This window comes from Apaloderma vittatum, unplaced genomic scaffold (assembly GCF_000703405.1).
Source record: "Apaloderma vittatum isolate BGI_N311 unplaced genomic scaffold, ASM70340v1 scaffold19403, whole genome shotgun sequence".
NCBI classification, from domain to species: domain Eukaryota; kingdom Metazoa; phylum Chordata; class Aves; order Trogoniformes; family Trogonidae; genus Apaloderma; species Apaloderma vittatum.
The window spans coordinates 8,076-25,254 of NW_009706635.1; the positions used below are offsets into that span (position 1 = coordinate 8,076).

Below are 17,179 nucleotides of genomic sequence, written 5' to 3' on the forward strand. Positions count from 1 at the left end.
AGCTAATCAGTTAATTTTACATTAATTATGCATTAAAGATTTTAGGAAATGTTGTATGAGAGACTGAGTTTTTTACTGTTAACGTTTGTTTTTAACATTCACATTTGTTAACATACACAGTTTTGTTTAGCAATTATGTTTCTAAACAATACACACAATAAAGAATTCTTTTGAATCATATTCTTCTGACTTAAATAATAAGTGTATTTTGTTGAAGACTGGTGTGTCAGATACTCAGAAGTGCTAAAGCAAACACTAATGCTTAAAAATTGTAAGCCATCAACAACAGATTACTTTGATTTTACTTCTGAAGTAGGTGCGATATGAAGCTTCTAAGCTAGTTCATAGAATGAACCACCAGATTTATGATTCATAGATTCATAGAACGGCCTAGGCTGGAAGGGACCTTAGAGATCATTTGAATCCAGCCTCCCTGTCACCAGGGATGCCACCTCTCGACTAGATCAGGCAACACATGGGGACCGAACGGGAATCAAACCGGTGACCTTGGCATCGTTATCACCACGCTCAACTGACTGAGCTAACTGGCCCCCTTTTTAAAGTAACACACGCAATGGAAAATAACAGGCATAATTGTATTTTAGGATATTGTAAGGAAGAAAATATGGAATTATAACCTCTATGTAGCTGCTATGTTTGCTAATTCATTTTTTTTTAAATAGAACATGAAAACAACAAGAAGTCCATATCACATTAACCTAAATAATATCTGCTAAGGAAAAAAATCTATGTCATTATCACAGAGGAAAATGGCTTAATTAGAATGATTTAAGTCAATTCAGGACCAAAGTTTTCTATTGATTTATTAAGGGCAAGTAATTAGCTGACAGTCAGTGAACTAGTGATCAGTGAAAAGGTTCAGTGTCAGCCACACAACAGCCAAACCACAGCACTGGGCCCTTACCAAATATTAATAAACACCTATCTGAACACCCTCCTAAAACTAATTCCAGAGAGTGTACTCAAATTTGCATGGTTATGCATGCAAACGCTCTCTCAAAAATGAGTGGAACTGACAAGCACACATTCATTTTTCTGAGAATGCACATTTGTCTATTTAAATACATTTTGTGTTGGAAATGTGGTGGGAAAACTAGCTTTGCCTGTGTGTGCCATTTCCTGCAGTCTACTAATCCACACACTGGTGAGAAAGGTCCCTATGAGCTCACACACACATCCTTGAGGTGTGGGTCACTGTGCGATTAACCCTGTTCTGTCAGCCCAGCAGTTGAAATGTAGGTTATTCACAGCATCCGACAGCGAGGCGGCTGTGTCAGGCCTAGGCAGAAGGTTCTGGTGCCGGCACATCAAACCTGGTTAGGCTGCTGCTCTTCTACCTTGCTCTCACTCTTTAATGCTTCTTTTCAAGACGGTACCTTCTCTGCTCAGAAGTTTCTTGGTAATTCCGTGGTTACTATTTGATGTGGTTGATGGTTGCCTTAAGTAAATTTCATTGTTGTTAGTCGCCCGCAACACTACCAGTTTGGGGGCAAACACCCTCTCAGAGAAGAAACAGTTTGGGATAATCTTTTCCCATGTTACACTCAGCTGTTGTTATCCAGGATGTGTTGATAAGCAGAGGCTGTGCAAACTGCTCACATCTCACTACTAGAATTCTCTGAAGTTTTCAACACCTTAGAATACAGGATTTTAATTTCCTAGAGGAATCACTATACGTTGCCCTTTCTCTTGCTTATCCTTTTCTATAAATTTTGCATCTTTGGGTAGTAGCTCTGCAAAAAAGGAGAAGCCTGCAGTCCTAGTATCTCTTGCAAAGACTGCTGCTATGTTTTTGTGCTGCATAGACTTGCATTTAAATGTTATCATGTAAACTTCTAAGCGTTTGGAGTATGCACCGTTTCTCTAAGGGAATATTCTCATTATTAGGCTAAAAAAAAAGATCCACCTGATTCTTGTTTAGTCTCTCATAGCATCTTGAATATTGAGATCCTTGCTATATAGTAGTACTTACTGCTCGGTGCACAGCTACTAGTAGTTACAGTACTCTCCTAGGAACTTGCAGCCACAAGTTCATCTGTGAGGCTGAGCATTCTAACGTTAGGAAAAAGGCATTATTACCACCATGCTTGTCAGATAGAGTCAGTGTCTGTTTGCAAAGGGGACTCAGTATTTTGAATCCATTGAAGGGATGCTTGCCAAGTTAGGTGCCTCAGTATGCATACTGTGTACCCTCTCGAGAGGTTTTAATACCCAGGAGGAGCACTCCAGAGAGTTGTTCAGGCTCCCTTTACTGTCCATAGCATGCTTTGTATCTTAGAGTGGCTACTTTTTTCAATGCCTTTTACAAAGTCTTTTAGTGGCAAAAATAGTCACTAAAAGCTTGTTACTTTTTAGACACAACTATATCTGAAATGGAACATGAAGTAGGTAGTCTGAGTATGATCTTCAATTTCTACATATTGCTTATATGTCTTAACTGAGTTAACAAACTCTGAGAGTCCTATATCAAGCTGAAAACAGACGTTATCTGTGTTTCTGAAGTAGACATGATACACATTTTTTTCAGTGTTATATAACGTGCATGGTTTAAAATTGTGCCACTAAATAGATGTATTGTTTAAAGCAGAAGAGTATGACTAGTCTTATGTATTTAATGACATGTATTTAATGACATGTATTTAATGACATGTATTTAATGACATGTATTTAATGACATGTATTTAATGACATGTATTTAATGACATGTATTTAATGACATGTATTTGGCAGGTTATGTTCTCAGTGGATTTCCTTCTCTCTCAGAGGAATACATGACTATTTCACAGCAAATAGAAAAAATAAAGAATCTAAAATTAAAACCAGATTTCCTGATTAACATTAAGGTATTGTCATCTTCAGTAACTTGCTAGCAATTTTCCTAATTTTCAGTGGACTTGTATGCTGCATAAGTTAAAAGATAATATTTTCCCTTGTGCATTGGAGTATAGCATTTATCAAGAAATAATAAATCATTCTCTTTTATATTGGAATGGAATTACGATAACTTGTTTCATTATAAACATTCCTCATGTAAAATAAGGAACATTTCCTGAAACTTCAGTAACAGTTACGGTTTTTTGCACCTCTACCAGTCAGAAGATGCAGGTTTTCAAGAAAAGAAAACTGAATAACATTGTTATTACTAGATTTTAGATACAAAATACATATGCCATTGATGTGTTTCAGGAAGAAATTTTTCATGTATGGAAGTTTGAAAGCAAATTGTGTTATTTTTTACTCATTAATTGTGGAACTGCTCCTTAGTCACTACTAATTCATCTCATTTACAAATCTCAATTTTTTCATGAGTAGCAATGTGACACACCACATAGCTTACAAAAGTATCTCTAATGTAAATAGAGAAACATTACCATAAATCATTGTTAGTGTAGGATTAAGAAGACTTGCTCAACATAACTCAAAAGGGTGGACTTGCTGGCTATGTCCATATTAGTAAATAAAACATGACAAGGGTAGCTCTTCAGACATCAGGCCAATTGCTTTGGCAGAACTCTGCTAACTTGCTTCGTTAGTCAGAATGGGGTGGCCACGTCCGAACTGCGCTTTGGGGACTGCCCTAAGCCTGTGCCATTCTTCAGATTGTGCTCAGCTATTCACCAGGGAGAATACTAGCTGGCCTACTTTGTCAGACTCCATGCAGACAAATAGTATGTATAATCCTGAACAAGGGTTCAGGCCCTTCCTCTTGCAATATTTTATCTATTACAGCTAGATTATTTTTGTCTTTTACTCTGAATGCACAGAATGAGCTGCTGAGGCAACTGAATAATCAGCCTCTGGTGTTGGGCTCCATTCTGATAGGGATTTTGATTCTAGTTGTCATATCTATGTGATCTGTCAGATGTTAATCTTCCGTGCCTGGACCTAGTCTATCACTTTGCCATATTTAAGTCCATGTGAGTTTTACTTCCATGCTCTCAAGACTTAATTTGTAGAAAATCAGTTCTCCATTCCTATAACAATTTGAACTTAACAACTTGTTATCTCAGGTTTTTCATATATAGAATGATTTAAAGGCCATCTGGTCCAACACCCTTGTGATAAGCAGGGACATCTTTAACTGGATCAGGTTGCTCAGAGCCCTGTTCACTCTGACCTTGAATGTTTCTAGGCATGGGATTTCCACCATCTTTCTGTGCAAATTGTTCTACTGTTTGCCACTCTCATTGTAAAAAATTTCTTCCTTGTATCTAGTCTAAATCTACTCTCCTGTAGTTTAAAACCCTTACTCTTTGTCCTATCACAACAGGCCCTGCTAAAGAGATTGTCTCCATCTTTCTTATAGGCCCCTGTTGTGGTTTGAGCTGACTGCCTGGACTGGCAACAAAAATAATGCACAGCCAGTCTCTCACTCCTCTGACCAAGAGGAATGAGGAGTGAGAAAATTCAACAAAAAGGCTCAAGGATTGAGATTAAGACAAAGAGGGTTCATTCACCACTTATGGTCTTGGGCAGAAACCAGACTAGACTTGGGGAGAAAACATAAATTTAATCTACCACCACAAATTATTAACTGAATGAGAGCAGGATAGTGAGAGAAATACATAAATAAATACAACCCAATCGTACAGACCCTTCCCCCCCACACTTCTCCCTTCTTCCCAGTTACCTCCTGCTCCCCATTGGTGCAAGAAGGGCAGGGGGTGGTGTGTGTGGTCCATCTGGCTGTTACAGTCTTCCCTTGATGCCACAGGGTGTCCATCTCATGGGAGGCAATCCTTTCCCTCCACGTGAGTCTTTTCCAGCAGTGTGGCACCAGCCTTGGAGTTGGGCATTGCTTTGGGCATGTCCTCTGCTCCTGTGTGGTCTCTCTCTCCCGTGGTATAGGGTCCTCCACATGCCGCTGCATCCTGAACATTTCACTGCGATCTCAATTCGCAGGCAATCATCTCCCCGCCATCTCAGTCACCACGGGGCTCCAGGGAAATGCTCTGCCCTGATGCCTTTGCCCTCTCCCTTCCTCACTGACCACATCCTTTTGCTCTCCTCTCACCAACACCTCCTCCAAACAGAAATACTCCCCAACACAAAAGAGAGCACACAAAGACAAAGGCCCAGCAGGATTCCCCTCTTATAAATACATTGTTCACAGAGGTGCTAATTGCCCTGGCCTTGGCCAGAGGTGGGTCCAACTTTCACCTGGTGCTGGGGGAGGCTCTGGAAGTTTCGAAAGGAGCCATCCATCACAGCCCTCCCCCACTACCAAAAACCCTTGCCAGACTCAAACCCTGACAGCCCTTTTTAAGTACTGGAAGCCCACTGGAAGGTTCCTGCAGAGCTTTCTCCAGGCTGAACAACCCCGATACTCTCAGCTTCACTTCATAGGAGAGGTGTCTCACTGCTCCGACTCTGGGATGCATCTCATCGGGTCCCATAGACATGTATTTTAACGTTCCTCAAGTGGTCACAAACCTAATCTTCTATTACAGGGGGAGACACTTCACTCTCCCAGTCCGTGTCTTGCAGTCCATCCCCTCAAGAAGTGTGGGAAGAGAGGTTGCCAGTGAAGACTGAGGCAAAAAAGTTGCTGAGTACCTCGCCCTTATCCTCCTCTGTGGTCACCAGCTTGCCAGTCTTGCTACTCAGGGTGCATATGCTTTCTTTGACCTTCCTTTTCTGGCTGGCATACCTGTAGAAGTCCTTATTACTCTTTGCATCCCTTGCCAAGTTCAGCTCCAGCTGTGCCTCGGCCTTCCTGACCCCATCCCAACATAGCCAGGCATCATCCCTATATTCTTCCCAGGATACCTGTCCCTGTTTCCACTGCCTGTGTGTTTTTGCCCTTTGATTTGACCAGCAGGTCTTGAATAAGCCATGGTGATCTCTTGCCTTCCTTGCCTGATTTCTTACACTGCGGGATAGAGAGCTCTTGAGCTCTATGGAAGGTGTCCTTAAAGATGAGCCAGCTATGTTCTGCTCCCTTGTTCCTGAGGGCAGTTTCACAGGGGGTCCTATTGGTTGCTTTCCTGAAATTTAGGGTCCTGACTTTTTACACTTTGCCTGACCCATATCCCTCAGGACTGTGAACTCCATCAGTGCGTGATCACTGCAGTCCAGGCTGCCTCCCGTCTTGACGCCACTGATTAACTCACTTGCCTTGGTGACCATCAGGTCCAGAATTACATCACCTCTGCTAGGGCTGTCCGTTACCTGGCTTAATGCATTCCAGGAGTCTCCAGTATTGCCTACCGCTTGCCTTGCTGTTTGAAGTGTAGATGTTAGTGCTTTAGAAAGGAAGAATGATTATTTGTTTTGTTCTGCCTCACCCTCAATTCCATAGGAGAATTTTAAGATACCCTTCTTAAGACTTGTTGGAGATTTGGGGACTCCAAGTGCATATTAATGCAACAGCAATTTAGGATAGGCCAGGTAGAAGCTTTATTAACTATGATAATAGTGATCAAACATTCAGACAGCATCTTGCCCTCTGATCCCCTGTTCTTTGCTCAGTGGTTGCAGAGACCCAACAAGCTTTTTGCTTCAGGAAAAAAAAAAGAAGGAAAAAAAAAAGAAGAAAAAAAAAAGAAGAAAATAAAAAGAGAGAGATGAGGAAAAAAATTCCTTTCAATGTTAACCGTGTCAGGTATCCGTCCCAGGAATGGATGGACTCCTTAAGTAGCTTGCTAACAGCCATTCCTTCTAAGAAGGAATCAAACAGTACGTAATATGACAAAGTAGAAAGAAGGCTCTGGGTAGAGCCTCTAGGAGTGGGACACCCAGTATTATCTTAGCTCAGAAGTGGAGAGGTGGAAACAGTCACAGACCATTAGCTTTCAGTTGAAAGGAATGTTTTAGTTAGAGTAAATGTTTTAGTTAGAATGTTTAGTTAGGAAAAACTTCTTAGGCAGACCTCCCAAATCTTAAAAATTGATAATTTTATCCCCACAGACCACACCCAGATTTATCTGTGTTTAATGTTAACTGCATTTGTGCTTAATGGGCTTTTTATGGAAAGATCATTGCTTACTCTGCCGGAGCTGCAAACTGCTGAACTCCTTTATCCTCTGACACAGTGGCACTATGCTTTTGGGTAATAGCAGAGCTCTGAGAGGTCAGAGGCACCTAGTAAAATTGACTTAATCTTGCTCAAGTCTAAACCACTTTGGCAGTAATTGCAAGAGCAATCACAAACCTGTCTGCCAAATACTTTTATCCAGAAACTGTACCTACACTTGTTATACTACAAGGTATAACTTGCATGGTAAAATGTGCGTAAGTAGTGGTTACAGTTCTGAATATGGAATGTAAAATGCTGATGGGGAAAAACTATGCACGTGTTTAAGTCTTTTTTTAATATTTGCTGCTTTTGAAAATTTTGTGTTTACTCAGAATATTATTGGAGAAGAATTTTATGAATCCAAATATTTGCCAAACTCCTACCTGCTATTCTTCAGTTTCAGAGGAAAAACAAAAGCCGTAGCAGTAAAATGAACACATTATTTCTTTTTAATTATTCCTTGCTAGTGTCCAGATTATGACTTATGCCAAAGAATAACAGGACAAAGACAACACCCTATTTCAGGGCAGGTATATCAGAGGAACCAGTGGGATCCTAATGTTATTAAAAAGCATGAGAAAGATGAAGAAGAGAATGCAGAAGAGAATGAAGAAGAAGAAGAAAAGCTAGAAGAAGAAGAAGAGGAGGAGGAGGTAAATATTGGTAATTTCTAAACAGTGCAGAGTTTTATAATGTACTCTAGACAAAGCAGAACAAATTCTGATATTCCAAGATATCTCTATACTACATTATCAATTAATTTTGCTCAACTTTAATCTTAATTCAGTTTCTGTTCTGCTGTAATAAATGTGAGATAATACATAAAAGGATTTATCAGAATGGTCACTCTATTGTGTTTCTTCATCTAAGTAAATAAAAGCTTTAATTTTTGTTTGCTGAAACGAGTTTTACTAGTATTTGGAGAACATAAGCTTGTTTTCTGATTTTGATGTTAGACTACTACAAATGAATTTTCTTTTTTTTTTTTCATGAAGGTATTAATTTTGAATTCATGTTGAATTGCTCTGGTTTATAATGCTGTCCAGAGACTTACCAATGCAAGTTCTAGCCACGTCCTCTCAGTTTGCAGAAATTACACATCATCAGCATAGGATCACGGTCAGCAATCACTGGGCTAATACTCGCTGCAGTACTCTGGAGAGCTACTTTATTTACCTTTGAGTAAAGACAAAAATTAGTTTAGTACTCTGTATAATTTCTGTATCTTGAAATATTTAACTTTTCATTCTGCAGACTGCAGAAGATCCACTTATGATGTCAGAATTTTTGCATCAGTTAGTGCAGAGGCCTGAAGATATTCTTGAAAATGCAGAGGAAAGAATTGGAATGTATAAGGATATAATGCTTCATCCTTTAGAAGTAAGAAAAAGCAAAATAATATGATAATGTATAAAAATGAATTTTTAAAATACCTTGCAGTATTTATTTTAATTTTTCTTTAAGTTTGAGATTTATTGTATGGAGGTGGACACAAGGCAGGCTACAACATATCCCCAAGTTCTGAAATTCATACTGCAATCATTGATAGAAAGTTGTCATCCGTAGGTATTGTTTCTACTCTGGAGCCAAGATAAAGTAATCCACTTTGAGTTTTAAAAGTGAAACCATATGTGCCACCACAGAGGCCTTCTTCATCTAGGAAGTGAAGTATTTGAAGAGCCTTAGCATGTTATCCCATCAGAAATGTGCACTTTGCATCCATTGCCTTCCATTCCAATAGATGTCCATTCCTTCCTCACCTGCTTCACTGCCTGCAGATTATGTATGCTTTTTTTTTTTTTTAAAATCTCCTGGTACAAGTAACTGCAAAAGCCTCATGTTTGCTACACACTTGACAGTTAACATTTATCTATGTCCTTCAACTTCCCTATGAATTAGATAAACCCATAGGAAAAAATTGCGTAAAACTGGTACGTTGTTCTTTGTTAGAGTAACAGACTTGTTACTGCTGTGAAGGGGAAGGCAAAAAATGTTCTACCTTTAATGATTATACAATTTCACATGGATTTCTTGTAAGCACGCTAATGGAAAATTGTTTAGATTAAATTACTTTAGGATATAGACCAAACTTCAACACTTCCAACACATTCCACTTGATAGGTCTTACTTAGGCTTCACTAAAGATGAATGTATTAGTGAACATACTTAGTGGTCCACTAATACGTTAAAAGAACATGGGGATCTGACACCAGCCCAGGTAGAGGATGAGATGATGAAATTGGAAAAAAAGCTTTTAAGATGTGCAGTTTGCACCAAACTGAAATAGGTAGAAACAACTTTTGAGAACAAAGTTAGATTTCTTGATAAGTTGTTAGGATTAAATTAGGTAGAAATAAATGTGAAATACTACACTTAGAGAAGGAACCCAGGGAACAACTACAAGTGAAATAATTGGCTAGACCTCAGTATTGCAGCCTGGCATTTTAGTTAGTCATAAACTGAGTCAATAAATGTGATGCTATTGTGCAAAACCAAATATTATGGATGTACTAATAATATGTATTGTACTAGTATCTTCTCTGTAGAAGAGTATTAGAAAGAAGTCATTAGTTTTTACCTAAATCAACAAGATAGGAAAAATAATTTAATTTACTGTATAGAAGACTTAGACTAGATGCAAGGAAATGAACTCTGACCATCTGTGTAGTGTAGAACTGGAATACGTTACCTAGAAAGCTGTAAAATCACCATCACTAGGCCTTTTCAAGGCTGAGGTTAGACTAACATCTCTCAGGAATGGAGTGAGTTTTCTCAGTCCTCAGACAGAAACATTAACAATGGACATGGGAGGTCTATTTTAGTTTAATACCTCATTTACTAGTCAGAAAATCAAGTATATCGCTCAAATTTTACAGAAATTGAGAGTCAAGACCAAAAAGAAAACATTGGTCTCATGACTAGTATTTCCAAGAAGTCTGTTAATTGACATTTTCACCAATTTCCATCAAAGAATTAAGGTAGTTATACAATTAGAAGTTGAATTCACGCACCAAACATTACTGTATCTTGATTCTTTGTAGCTCTTATGCATTTGAGCTAGGGTATCTAGTCTGTTTTCTGAACCTCTTATAACTCCACTTTTGGAATTCTCTCTGTACTTACCCATCACCAAATAAAAGTTTCTCACCAGAAGATTTTATAAGTCACTAGTACAATGAATCTTGGTTCTGCTGAAGTCCACAGGAGCCCAGCTTTTGATATGTATAGGAAAACAATGAGCTTCACTATCCATATCTGGCAAACTATGCTCAGTTGATGAGCATGACTCTGTTCTTAAACAGGACTTGATGGCTGAACAGGTTTGTCACCATCTCATTGAACTGGATGGAAATCAGCAACCGGATGATCTCTTTCTAGTAAGTTAGCTATGCATCAACTTAATTAACCTCCACTAGAAAATAATTTCTCAATTCTGTGGATTGTTTTCTTTATTAACGTGTTGGGAAAATTTTAAGCTGTTTATAAAACCCGCTTAATTACAGCTAGAAAACATGACCTTTGAAATGGTTGCTTTTGTTGCTCTGCCAAAGCAATTATACTGTTCACTGCACTGCTGCCAGGCTTACGTATATGTTTCATGCAAATATTTTCAGGCAGGCTACAACCTCTTCTGTATTTTATCAGTCTGTTTTTAGCACTGTATTTTGTGTATTAGTGTAAGATATCATTATTAACATGAGAAATTAAAACATTTTCAGTATGATATATTTACAGAATTGGCTTATTTTGTACTGGTGTCTAAAATACTGGTGGAGTTTTTATGAAATTTGATATTGTTTTACAGTGTAATAGAAGACACTTGATTCTTTTCCTTTCGACAATTTTGCTGAGGGCTTGTGTCTAGATTTTTAGCTCATAGCACAGCAACTTGTCCTCCCTATTAAAAAAGCTACAGTGACAAATCTTGAAGATAAATAATCTTATCCTCTGCCTTAGAAATAAGAGTTGCTTCAAATCAGAACCTAATTATTAGGTTGAAAATGAAGTGAGAGGTTGTCTTTGGCAATGTAGGAAATGTGCTGCTCTTGCAGTTTTCTTTCTGTTTTTTGAAACAAATTGAATCAATTACAATTCTGTAAGTATTATTTCAATTTATATTTAACTTTACTACCAGGATTAGTCCTATTGGGAAAAAAAAAAACCTGTTAATTTTGCAGAGTTGGAACATAAGATTTCCTCATTTACAACCTGTTTGTGAACATTACTTCAGAAGATTTGTAGTAAAGGCAATCCAGTAATATAATGATTCCAACCATTTTACCTACAAGTAAGGCAAATATCTATTGTGAAGCTAGTTCAAACATGACAACATTTCCTTTTTCATCTAAAGAACGGTTGCATTCAAGCCAGATTGCATTCAGGAAATACTTCAGTTAAATGTAACATCATCTAATTCTCATTGGCAGACATCTGGTTTAAGTATCTTTTTAAAAACGTTGCCCAAAGCTGTATTATTTCCAAGTGTGCATAGTCTGATCTCCTAAAGAGATTTTCCTCCTTTTCGGATTGGGGCTCATCTAAATATTTTCACTGCTTTGTGAGACAGAATCCTTCATAGCCTATTCCTTTAGAAGGCTTGGGATTCACAACATAATGAGGAGATGTAAAGGCTGTGATTTGGCATTTTGCACTCCCTGTATCTACCAAATAGCTTGTTAAAATTCAGCTCAATAACTAGTTTGACTCCAAGCTAGAAATTGGGCCTTGGTGTATATGTAGCCATTATATTAATAGTGAGTTACATTTTTAAGAATACTTTGGGGGTCCTTTTAAATCCTAAAAGCAGGTTTGATTGGTACTAAGTCAAGAGTGATTTTCTTTTCAGTCAGTGGCAGTTCAGCTTCAGTCGCTGGGTGTTCAAAATGGAGCTCCTATAATTAGACTTCCAAATCCAGAAGAAGAAATGCTGGAGGGACTGGAAAGTGTAAGTGTGTTTTTCTAAAATGTGATCGACTGTAATACTTATTAAAATGTTTTTTATTTTCTGCTGTAAGCTTATATTATAATGCCTTAGTTTCAAAACAAACAGTTTCTTCAGTTTGTTTTACCATGCAGTAAGGGCATTTTTTGAGCCTCAGTTTTCCAGAAATGTGAATTTAAGGTAATGCTGCGACTAAAATCGACTTAAAAGAGTATGAAAAAAAAAGTCTGTTATTAAAAAAAAAGAAGTTAGATGATTATAATAAGATATTTAACAAAATGTTTGGTTAAGTCTGTTATTAAAAAAAAAAGTTATAATAAGATATTTAACAAAATGTTTGGTTTAGCAGTAGAGGAAGAATGAATTCTTTGCAAAAAATAGAGAAACTCTAGCCAAAGGAAAACAATCTTAGCAGCTGACTCATAGTTTAGCCCTCATTCTTTTCCCGAATGAAAACCAGCATCCTAATACAGATTTAGCAACATCCGGCATAGCTGAATGTAGGCTACTTAATCTTATTTCTTCTTTCATGAAAATCTTTTTGTGTGATTGATCAGTCATATAACCCAGTTTTGAAACTTTTTCAATTCTACTGTGCACTTTGGGAGATTAGGGTAGCAGAATGGTTTTGAAACTTCTTCAATTCTGCTGTGCACTTTGGGAGATTAGGGTAGCAGAATGCACATAGCTGTGGCAGAATTTATACAATAAAAAAAAATAAACCTTCATCTTCTATTTTCACTTTGCTAAACGTTCCTAAAATTCAGGATGGTTTTCTGACTGCTCTTGGGCATTGACCAGATGTTTTCATGAAAGTATGTATTATAATTCCAAGATCTATTCCTGAGTAGTGACAGTCAATGACAATTCATCATTGTCTGTGTAAAAATGTTGTTTTAACGCCTGGCTTCCTAGATTCTGAAGGCCCTTCTGCAGTTTTTCACAGCCAGCACTTGTTTGTACTATTCTGAATTATTTAGAATATGCCTGGCTTCCTAGATTCTGAAGGTCCTTATGCAGTTTTTCACAGCCAGTGCTTGTTTGTACTATTCTGAATTATTTAGAATAGTACATAAACTTTAGGATTCACTCACTATTCAGCTTCTGTAAAATGTCTATGAAACTGAATGACATTAATGACTATCACATGACATTTCCACATGCCTAAAAGAAATAATATGATCTTGCTATTCCCCCCTACAGACCGTGGTCCTTCCTTCATTCCCTTTAGAAGAAATCCTGGTAATTTTCTGTAATCTTCAATATGTGGCTGATTTGTACCTCTTCAATTTTTTTAAACTTATGAAAATAACAAATGAAGCCTACAGGAACTATTTTAAGTACTGTTTTAATTAAATAAAATACAAAACCAATTATGAAATACATAAATTTTTACAAAATATTCTAAAAAGTGTGATGTGGTTTTCTGTTTAGGTTTGCTTATTTTCCAACAAAATATTTCCAAACAGGCTAAGAGCAAGGCATATGTAGCTTCAGACAAAAATTACATATACTGTTATTGCTGGTTTTATAAACAGGATGAACTTCTCCGTGTTCTGTCATCTTACAACTTAATAGCACCCAGATATCGATGGCGTAGAAGTAGATGGGGGCAAGCATGTCCCGTGGCTCTAAAGGAAGGTGATATCGTAATGGGAAACCGAGAATTGGCTGTCAGGTTAGTGAAATTTGACACTTTTTATTTTTATTTCTATTTCACAGACTGTCTATATCTGTTAGCTTCTCTTCTGTTTTAAGTTTTCTAGGTAAAATGTACATGCTGTCATCCCCAGAGGCATTGAAAACATTTATGTTGAATCCACGGCCTTACCTGTTGCCACCAATGCCACTTCCTCCTTGTAAAGTGCTAGTATTTGGTCCTCCATTCTCTGGAAGAACAACAATTTGTAACCTAATTGCACACAAATATAAAGGAAAGGTAAGTTTATAAATTTTTTATGTAACAAGGGTATCAGCTGAGGCTTGGGAATCAGTTCAGCAGATTCTTATACTTGTGTTATTAACATACACATTGCAAACATCGATTACAGAGGAAACAGTAATTTAGTGGAATTAACTTATGTAAAAGTAGCTGAATACAAAAAATCTTTTTATTTTCCCTATATATTAAAAAAAATTTATGTGTCAGATTTTGTATTAGTATAAGAATATTATGAATAGCTGTTGTATCTAAGACAATTAGGTGGAAATCTAATTTAGAAATTCTTTTTCAACAAAAAAAAATCCTGAACTTGAATTATATGTGATTTCTTCTAAAATTTGCAGAGCATTTCTAAATGCATTTCTTTATATGGAAGTTGGATCAGATGCTATATTTCTCTTCTGTGATATTTTTATTTTTTCAAATAATTTCACTAGGTTCTTGATATGGCCAAACTCATTCAAGCACATGTGGAAGAATCAAAAGAAGAAAACATTGAGCAAGTGCGAAGGGATGCAGTAGAAAAGGCTATAACAGCAGTGAAAAATAGATTGGAATTAGCAAAACAGTCAAGAGAATCAGGTGAATAAAATATTCCATGGTCTTTGAAGCTATCTTACTTGCTTTATGTTAACTGAAGCAATTGCTGTCACATCAACTTAGAAAATCTTACAGAAGTTGTTAGATTGTTGTGCATTAAAAATAAACTAAAAGAACATGCAGTCAAGCCAATAGATGAGTAGACTTCAGTAGTTTTGATATTATATATAAATCCTTTGCAGTTGAGGGCCACAAGTAAATAAGAAAATTTTCTGAGCTCTTTTTGAAAGAAGAAATTAGTTCTGAACAAGCGTTCAGGACTTGTGTATTTTTAAATATTTCTGTGACTTTTGTCATATTTCTCATCTCTTTTATTTTCAGGGTAGAAACAGGGATATATAAACTGATATTGCTAGGGAGCCACTTGTGTCTCACAGGCTGATGGGTACTAGTCTTGCCTTCACCTAGGGCTGGAAAAGTGCTTGTGATTCCTAGGAGCTGTGTTGGGGATTCCACAGACTGGGAGGCTGCAGATAAAGAGAAGGCTGACATGTAACTCGTTTAGTCAGATAGATTTGATTGTGAAATATTTGTATAAAAGCATTTTGTACTAATCTAGTTTTCTGTGAATTTAATATGATTTCATAACTATAGGAGACTTACAAGAACAGAGTAGGGTCAAGGAAATAGATGATTCTGAAGAACCCGCTGAAACCAGAGAGGGAATGAACTTGGAAGAGGGGACTACTGTAAAACCTGACATCATCCAAAAAGGTTAAAACTACATCTTAGCTATTTTAAGCATGTCATTCCATGCCATCAGTGTGTCTTACAATTTTAAAAGTGAAAGATTTTTTTCTCCTCATTTGCACTTGTAGGACTATTTTTCATTTTTACCTTGTTGCTGATGCTGTCATTTTGAGAAACCTAAAATGAAATGGTTGATTTTGACATTGAAAGATATTAACCCATTATGCCACGTCAGAGTACAGGAAAAAAACTTCCGCTGACGTTTTTATGAGCTAAGTATGTATTTTTTTTAAAAGTTTGGTAGTTTCAGCTACGTATCTTTTTATAGCATGAGATTTTTTTCAGAATTATTTAATAGATAAGGAAAATGGGTGTTAATTTACACACAAAAAAATCAGTGAACAGAGGACCTGAATTCAAGAGTAGGAGTTTTTGCCACTTCAGTACGAGAAACTAAAAAATATGCTAAGTTTTAACCTGTTGGAATATACTGAAACAAATGAAATATGTTTGTAAGCCTCACGTAATTTATAAATAGTAGCATTTTTTTCATACAGAGCAGACCGATATTTCATCTCAGCCAAGGAAGATAGATTATTAGGTAGATCAAATTAATGGACATTAATGAAATATATTTATAAGATTCTAAAATGGAAATGAAATAGATGTGGATTTTGAGGTAGTTTTTACAAATTTGTCTATTTAAAGAAAAATATTCGTTCCTTCAGTTACATTCTTCCTTTAATTTATGACATTCTGTACAAGCAAAAGATGTTGAAAGAGCACTAAAGAAAGATGTATTTCTTGAATTGGAGAAGCAGAATATAGTATCTTTAGCTATGAAAACAGTAAAGTATGTTTGGTTTGGGGTTTGTGTTGGGCTCAGGTGTTTTGCAGAATGGGAACAGTAACATGTTGTCCCTTTCCCGGGGAGCTTGTAACTTGGCAGAAATAACTTGATAATGTGCAAACTTGTGCACGTAAAAAGTTTCACCACATCAGTGGAAAATCTTGGCATAATTACATAACGTAAATATGGCATTTTTTCCCATATTTTACACTTCATGTAATAAATACTGCAGTTGCTTAAAAAAGTTCTTCACCAAATTTTATCAAATTAGTTTGTAATACGTGAACTCACTCCAAGTGTTCTTTACAAAATTTTAAAGCAATTACAGTCCAGTTTGTTAGCAATTAATAACAAAATATGGATCTAATATGAACATTATCTGCATCTTAGGGAATGCAGGCTTCTTGTTTGTTGACAATATACTGTGTTGATCTAAGGTTTGGATTGCTTTATAATCTAGTCAACCTTTTGATTTAGGAATCAAAGAAAAATCAAAACAAAGGAAATTGTCAGGTGCTGCAGGTGTCTGATTGTTCTAGTACACAAACACCATCCCATTCATACTGAAACAGTGTTTCACGTAGTGGTAGAAAACACTGTACAATTAAAAAGAGTTGTTTTTTGTGATGAAGGAGCAAACCAAGATCTTAAAACTTATCTTTATGAAATACCTTCTAGAACTGCATTAAGAAGTGGCATTTGATTCTTTCTCAGTGTGACTGTGTAATATTGCTTAAAATGAGTGTTGTGCTGTAATTATGAAATGGCTGGCTTTAATCGCCTAGCAGTTATTCCTGACCAGAGGAAATAAATATTTCAGAATTTTATGAAGCATTTTAAATAATCTATATTGTTAGGAATGTCAGAGATAACTGCAGACCACCCAGAAGTTCAAGCGATGATAGAAGAAGCTGTAAAAAGTGCGTCAGCCTCTGAAGTTACATTGTCACCTGAAATATATGCTGAAGTACTGGAGAGAGCTATTGCAGAGGTACAACTACAAGTACTATATGGCAAAGCATTTTTCTTCTAAGAGCAACGTGTAACAGTTTATAAATTATCAAGAGGGTGATCAAGCATTGGGGTGCACTGCCCAGGGAGGGGGTGGAGTCACCG

The 17,179-nt window shown here is 36.8% G+C and overlaps 1 protein-coding gene across 1 annotated transcript in view; it reads left to right on the top strand.

The window, feature by feature from the left end:
- Positions 1-17,054, top strand: part of LOC104271262 (adenylate kinase 9-like) — a gene marked incomplete at its 3' end in the record, with an annotated part of 23,890 nt that extends 6,836 nt beyond the window's left edge. Inside the window, exons 5-14 of the mRNA XM_009865879.1 lie at positions 2,752-2,864; positions 7,507-7,702; positions 8,301-8,419; positions 10,342-10,416; positions 11,886-11,984; positions 13,520-13,659; positions 13,740-13,920; positions 14,361-14,505; positions 15,118-15,237; positions 16,921-17,054. Of these exons, the coding sequence (XP_009864181.1) occupies positions 2,752-2,864; positions 7,507-7,702; positions 8,301-8,419; positions 10,342-10,416; positions 11,886-11,984; positions 13,520-13,659; positions 13,740-13,920; positions 14,361-14,505; positions 15,118-15,237; positions 16,921-17,054 (1,322 nt within the window). The remainder of the gene's footprint in view (positions 1-2,751; positions 2,865-7,506; positions 7,703-8,300; positions 8,420-10,341; positions 10,417-11,885; positions 11,985-13,519; positions 13,660-13,739; positions 13,921-14,360; positions 14,506-15,117; positions 15,238-16,920) is intronic.
- Between the last annotated feature and the right edge of the window lie 125 nt (positions 17,055-17,179).